The sequence below is a fragment of the Rhamphochromis sp. 'chilingali' genome, assembly GCF_963969265.1.
Source record: "Rhamphochromis sp. 'chilingali' genome assembly, chromosome: 12".
Classification (NCBI taxonomy): Eukaryota; Metazoa; Chordata; class Actinopteri; order Cichliformes; family Cichlidae; genus Rhamphochromis; species Rhamphochromis sp. 'chilingali'.
Window position 1 is genome coordinate 9,189,819 of NC_137939.1, and position 7,453 is coordinate 9,197,271.

The 7,453-nt window shown below is 41.2% G+C and overlaps 1 protein-coding gene across 2 annotated transcripts; it reads right to left on the reverse strand.

Moving 5' to 3' along the window:
* Nucleotides 1–1,319: 1,319 nt before the first annotated feature.
* tmem115 (transmembrane protein 115) lies at nucleotides 1,320–7,453 on the reverse strand. Of its 2 annotated transcripts, none has more exons than XM_080899912.1 (4): nucleotides 7,383–7,453; nucleotides 5,942–6,630; nucleotides 3,935–4,299; nucleotides 1,320–2,107 (listed from the first exon to the last, which is right to left on the reverse strand). In XM_080899912.1, exons 2-4 carry the CDS (start codon nucleotides 6,431–6,433, stop codon nucleotides 1,804–1,806), a joined length of 1,161 nt encoding a protein of 386 aa, XP_080756038.1. In that variant the 5' UTR covers nucleotides 6,434–6,630; nucleotides 7,383–7,453; the 3' UTR covers nucleotides 1,320–1,803. The 2 variants fall into 2 exon arrangements, with proteins under 2 accessions (XP_080756038.1, XP_080756039.1); XM_080899913.1 differs by lacking the exon at nucleotides 7,383–7,453 and adding an exon at nucleotides 7,083–7,302.

Genomic DNA, 7,453 nt, shown 5'->3' on the forward strand with positions numbered 1-7,453 from the left:
AAAAAAAAAACACCATGGTTCACAGTCTCAGCTAGTTGTAATTTCTCACTGAAATTACAAGCTTATGATTATGATTATGAGTGCAAACGTATTTTTCCAAAGTACGGTTTCAGTTTGTCATCATTGCTAAACAATTCATTTGCTTCAAATGACTAATCAAAAAGGACAGGAGGGAAATTGCAAATTCAATGATTTGATTGTTTCCACAATAGCATGCAACAGCAACAGCAATGACTGGCAGCACAATCAGTGAACTGATGACCTTTAGGTGTAAATGAAGTTCATGTTTATTTAGATGAAATAATTTAGCTGCTATCAACAACCCTAGAAAACGATTCACCATGAGTCAGGTCTGGAAGTATAAATTTAGAGATGGTAATGCTACAAGTCCAAAGGATGTGACTGTGAGACCTGTGCCATGTTGACTACTGACCAGGACAGCAGTCCTCTGTTTGTGGAATCATTTGTCCTCATGGACCAGTGCCAGAGTTACAACAATTATAAAACTTAAAATCGGTAACTCATAAATCAATGTGATTTTCTTTAAATACCACATTTCTAATGGTGCAAATGGATAAAAGAAGCGCAGACAATGACCACCCTCCCTTCATTGTAGGCACCCAGATAACAGAACAGCACTTGCTCACACATTTGTAGCATAATTTCAGAATCTTGAATGCAGAAGTGTAAACAGGTTAGGATCAGGAAAGAAATAAAATCAGCTTGCAAAACAAGAAAATCATCCACAGATCTGTGTGAGCGTAACACCACCAACATGTCTTGTTAGTCCAAAAAAGTTAAATTTTTGTTGAATTAAATAAGTGAATAGACTATTTGGGGGGGGGGGGGGGGGGCACTGACAAGAAAAGAAAAGGAAAAAAAAAAAAAAAAAAAAAAAAAGGAGGGTGGGTGGGGTTAATGTGGTTTGTACTTCTGCTTGTGATTCCAGAGAGGTATCGGGTGGCAAGTTAACCTGGTCTGGAATTTTTCTTTCACCTGGCACTTTTTCAAATCTTGATGCTTGGTAACACAGTTCATCAGCAGGACAGACCCGCAGCAGCTTCTTTCCTGTGGTCCAGCAGTTGGTGCTGAGTAACATGCTTTTCATGCTTCCTCCGTTCCACACCTGGTTCTATATTTGGAACCAGTGAACCCAAAGCTAATCTGACTTAGTGCTTCTCAATTTGACGCGCCACAGTCTTTCATCGAGAATCAGGAACTCAAACCCAGCCTCTGTCACGGACAGCTTTCCCCACAGCGAAAAACAAAAGAATGAATATGGCTGCTCTGTAAAACTTACAAAAAAAGAATATCATACACCCATTTCATTATTTATTTAGAAAGCAAAAAAAAAGAAAAAGACACACGAAGCAGTGAACAGATTTCTGCAAGCTGGGATTAAGTCTGGAAAAGAAAGAATTTTTGTGACTTTCTTTCGTTTGTATGCAGGAGCGAGTCAAGAATTTAGTGTTCAGTCTGCCCAACTACACTGAGCATTTACAACCATCGTGTCTCAACTGAAAGCACTGTACAGTCTTTTGGGCTTCACAATGATGCTGACAGAGTTTGAGTGTGCACAGCTGTTTGTATACACTGGTCAAAGGGGTGTGTGTGTGTGTGTGTGTGTGTGTGTGTGTGTGTGTGTGTGTGTGTGTGTGTGTGTGTGTGTGTGTGTGTGTGTGTGTATGCCTAATAGCTGTCACTGAATAAACCTGTATACTAGTCAGGAACTCTGAACACACCAGTATACTTGCCAGTGACCTCAAACAGAGCGTGCATATCTGTACACTTGTGTTCTGTTTGCTATGATCTTGAAGGTGCATCCTCAAAGCTGATGATGCTGGACTCTGGGTGCTGCACTCCACCCGAGGAAGGTGCTCCGCCACTTTGTGACATCAATGATGAGGAGGTGGAGGAGAGGGAGGCACTGATGGCTCCCCCTGCTGTTCTTGGTGTGGAGGAGGGCTCACGTCCGCCTGGTAGGAGCGGCTGTGTGTCGGTTCTGACCTCGTCGTCATCGTCGTCTTCCTCGTCATCCATGCTGGGCCAAGCAGACTGGTCCTCTACGCGTTTTAGACGCTCGTTCAGAGCTTTCAGGGCCAGTTGTCTACAAGGATGAGACGAAGAGAAATGCTTTGCTTCAATGATTTCAGGGCTCAAAACACTAAACTACTGACATAATAAAAAGAAGTGAGTAATGTGTCTCTATGGGATTCTTGTAGGAATTTCATACGTACACACTGAGAGTCTTTAATGATAAAGACTAAAAAGCTGATAATGTTGAACAATATTTAAATTCACCAAAATAAAAAATACATATAAAAAACGAGCAACATCTACCAAGTGGGCCCCTCGGGGAGTTCAAATAACTTGGCTTCAAGTATCTGACACAAGTTTTTGTGTGAGGCAACATCAGACTCAACCCAAACACTGCTTTTCTAATTGTAAAATAAAATGTGACTATTTGAATGGTGCCAAAAGAACAGAAACATTATGTTTGCACTAGTCTAATCAGAATTACATCCATTTTAACTGCGTGTAATTCTGATTAGACTACTTCATACTGCACTAATCTCACCTTTTGTCTCAAACACATCAGGGAGTCAGTGGAAACGAAATACTAGAAATTAAGATTACATCATTGTGCAATTAAAGCCTCCCAACAATTGTGACGCTGAACATTAAGAGAAACACAGAACCTGACAGGAAAAGCACCAATAGAGCTTTTCACATGCGTCAACTCATTTTACCAAAGTTGGTGGTTAAGTCAAAAACTACCGCAAACGTACAAAACTACTGCTGACTCTTTGCTCTTCATTTCCTCCATGGTGCATTACCTCTTATAGTAGTTGTGCCGAGGTGTGACGTAATTAACAAAGAATAAAGTCACACTAAATTGAGTAGATTGGCTGCTGTCGTGACACCCAATCAAGCTTTTTGAGTCAAGATCGGACATGTCAAACTGAATCCATCCATTCCTAGTTATGACAAATCAATACTTACTAGAGCTACCTCACCAAATTCTCTGTTGTCTTTTAGGATTTCTTTTTTTAAGTAGGAGTACCCAAATCTAGCAGTGAAAAAAAAAAAAAATCCTAAATAATGTTTTACTTAACTTTTGCTCAAAAGTCAACTCTAAATTTATTAAAATGTCAAAGAAGTCATTGCTGCTGTGGGGGCATTTATTTCTCTCCAAACATGTAGCCAAAAAAGTTGCAAATGTATAATTCACAATTGTTTCACATCAACAAACATATAATCTAAAGTGGTAACAGTAACTTGTTTTAAGATATCTGTGCTTACACACAGACGTCACTGAACACACTGGCAGACTTTGCTATTCTAGACAAAACACACATGTCACACCCAGTCTTTTCTTTGGTTAACTACATGGCTACTAACAACTACTGTAATATTGTAAAAAATTAAATAAATAACTGTATCATGTTAATGATACACAAGTGTTTAAATTAATATGCAATTCTTATTTTGTACATTTTTTACAGTTACGATTATGGTCTCTTCCCTTACTTTGTAAATTTGCCAAACATGACACCAAACACACACAATAAAGTATATTTTGTAGCTATCCCATTAACAATGTATTATTAATGAATGTGTATTGAGAGTCTGACATTTTAAGAGCCATAACTCAAACGTTCTCTTTTAATAGAACGGCATTAGAATGCCATTAGGAACCTATTCGCACCATTTATTTAATTATGCAGGGACTGTTGGAGTGTGGCCTTAACGTGGGCATTTTAGACCATAATTTGAAATATAAATAGATGAAGGCAAAAATAACATTTTATACAACACTTTACTGAGACAAACTGAGGCTGGTTGTATTCAATGCTTCAATTTCAGTTTAGTGTATGAGGACATATGTTTACAGATGTAAATATTTAACTCCTTCTTGTTTGCGCTCACTCACCTCCTCCTTTCTGCATCCTGTGGGTCTGTCCCAGGTAAGCTGATGGTGATGGAGGAGGGCGCTCCCACGTCGTATCTCTTTACCATCTTCCTGCACACCTTCATCTTCACCAGGGCAGAGTGGACGAGCCCTGCCAGTAGTCCCACAGCTGGCTGCACTGCCTCTGGGAAGAAACTTGCGAAGGCAAAGTGGTCTGACATGTCGCCGCGGCCCCGGCTGTGCCTCTGGTAGAAGCGCAGGTAGACCCATCCGGACAGTGCACCATAACTGTATGAAGCCAGGGGAGCGGAGCTGTCAAGCAATCCAGACAGGCGCAATAAAGCCAGGAAGAGGAGGACCAAAGCTGGTGCTGCTTTGAGTCTCACCTGAAAGGAACAAAAAGACTTCAGTTCTGGTGGCCAAAATCATCGAGGAAGCTACCATTTTATAAAAACTTGTTGGCTTGCAGTTCTCACAATCTCTTTAAGTGAGTTAGATTTAGGAATGGGGAAAACCAACTGGTTAGATGCCGGGTAACAGGCAGAAGTCACAGTCCAAGTGTTTCAACAAATGTTTCAACAAAGTTCCTAACCTGGTCAATTGAGACCAAGAGATTTGAGAAGTGACCCAGTTTCACTCAAACTGGCAACAAGCACAAAAAGCAAAAATGAGGGCAAACTAAGGCAGAATGGCCAAGACGTTTCAGAAACTTATTGGGAACATGCCACTAAAGTGTGTCTCAGCAAGAAAAACTAAAACCTTATCTGGACACAGCTGCTCTGCAGACGAGCAGGAAACTAAACCCTAAAATGTAAATTAAAAGACTGCACTGTAATCCAAATGTCGAAGAAAATCGAACACAGGCCAACTGGAGAAAACGCTGAACACTTCAGTCTGTAAACTACATGTGCTTACACAGTGATAACTTATGACCATATAATCCCATTAAGAGCAAAAACTGGTGACAAAATGACACTTGGATGAATGAAACCTCTGAAAGCGTTTCACGTTTTGCAACATGATTTTTAAATTAATATACAGATGGTAGAAATATGACAATTAAAAAAAGTTATGTCTCTCCTCCAGCATAAACTACAAACAGACCACTTTTACAGACTTTGGGAAGACGACTTACAAGTGTTACAGTTAAGGCAATAAATCTGTGATATCTATGTTTTGTTTTGTTTTTATTTATCACTTGATACAAACCCAGCCCTGTGACAGACTGGTGACCTGTTATGGTCTGTCACCTCACACCCCTGAGTTTGAAAAGTTGAAGTGGATGGATGAATTGATAAAGTCCAAATAACAGACCTCTGTAAAAGACCTCTGAGGAGGGGGTGCCAAAACTTCTCTATACAGGAAAAAAGGTAAAACACCAAATCCCCATATAATGCAAAAATAACGCAATAGATAAAAAGAATTGTTTTGTGTGTGTGTTGGGGCGGGGGGGTCGTTTATTTTAAACACAATTACAGATACAATCTCATCAAGACTTATCCTGTGTTTGTTCAGACTGTGAAAAGTTGCTGAGTACTTTTTAGCCAACAGTACATCCAAGAAACACCTGAATTTTGCATTATAAAACCACAAATGATTACACATATCATACAAAGCCAGCGATTTTACACTCTACTCCACCATATACATTTGGTTTTATTCTTCAATATATGCACTCCTATCAAAACCAGAAATTCCAACTTTCATCCAGTCTAAAAAAGTGATTTTGAGACACTAAATCTTACATATCTACTAATAATTAATTACTGCTGCACATCTAATGGCAAAGCAAGCAGTCTGCAGGTAATACTCCTAAGCTTGTATTAATCCAGATAATAATTAATAATAATAATAATTCAACATTGACTGGTGTTATATTGATCTGTCACGTCCAAAAAAACAGAGTTTATGCACATATTCTAGAGACTAGTGGTTAGCTTTCCATTGTTATTTGTGCAGTTGTTAGGGTACATACTCAGTTCATCTTTACGCCTTTTTACCCCACCCTCTCTTATTAATTATGCTCACCTGTGGCACTCTGAGCACTGTAGTATCCCCCATGGTCTGCTTCAGCGCCACCAGGACACCTCCCAGGAATCCGGCTGCTCCATGGACACGCACAGCAAACAGGAAGTCCAGGTCAAAGGTAGCCACATAGGTGAGGAGGTAGGAGAAGCCTGCTAACAGGCCTGCAGACACGTTAACCACTGCGAAAAAGATCAGGAGCTCCAGAGCACCCCACAAAGGCTCCAGCAGGCGCCCACAGGCCATTACTGTCCCCACATTGGCTGCCACACCCCAGACGTGCTGCTCCACCACTCCATGGGTTACCAGCGTCCACACCCAAAAGTTGGGTGGAAAAAGGTAGCCCGGGGTCACCCCCAATGCGTATGGAGTGTTGACAGCCCATGAAAGCAGGTACAGCAGTACTACTAGAGCACTTATAGCTTTTACTACTACACTGGTGCTGGCAAGGGCAGCCAGGAAGTGCTGTCGTGCCACAGGCAGGTAACGATTCATTGTGGTCAGTTATGAAGAAGGTCCTCTTTGAGCAACTCTGCCCAAAAGAGTTAAAAAAGCAGAACTAGTTGCCTGTTGTTGTAGCAGTTCTTGAATAATGGAGAGAGGTCAATGATGCCAAGCAAAACAGGAGACACCCGTGGGTCCTGACAGCATCAAAATCCACACTCCTCTGTGAGCCTTCATCCGGATAATGTCTGTGAAGTGGGCATAGGCAGCTTTAGTAATCAATACAGTTAGCTTCTACTCTTCCTACAAACGTTTGTTAGCAATTGTATTAAAACTCATTAAGGGAGTTTGAAGCGTTACAGCTCATCTACGCTTCAAAAGGAACAGTACAGTGGAAAACAAGCAAAACCGCTGATTCTTACAGTTTAACAAAGTAACAAACTTCGGGCTTCAGTAGATAACCTTAGCTGGGGCATTTTAATCAAGCTGGCGACCTTCAGTCGGTGTAGACAAAAGTAGGGCAAGCTTACAAATCACCACCAGTTACCAGACAGGTGCTAGGGGCCAAATATGCCAACAATAAGAGAAGCAAAATAGCCAAGTAGTAATTTCTTAAGAGCAGTCTGGCTGAGCTAGCTTGTAAACACTGATAGCTAAGGCTAGCTAGCTGTCAAACTGAGAGTGTTTCCAAGTACTTTACTTTATGTCCACTGAAGATCAGAAGAGGTTTCGTGTGAGTGTAAAACAGAACAGCTAGGGCCAGTAAAACCTGGTCGATGAAAAAGCCCACCGAGCCCCAGTTCTTAGTCCTCTCGGCCCGGGCTAGCCTGAGGGTTTCCCGTCGCTAGCAACAGGCCCTCAAAACAATATTAAAGACGTTCCCGGACCAGCGTCAGCTCTCATACAGTTCATAGTCTTTCTCATACGACCCTAGCTTCATTGGTTTATTTTAATGTTCTTCTCTCCTTTCAAAGCAGGTTGCCAGACAAAATTATGTTACCTTTCCAGGCACTTCTCCTCCCAGAAAACACCACACAGCGAACTGACCTGCGCTGTCTGCCACCGTCATCA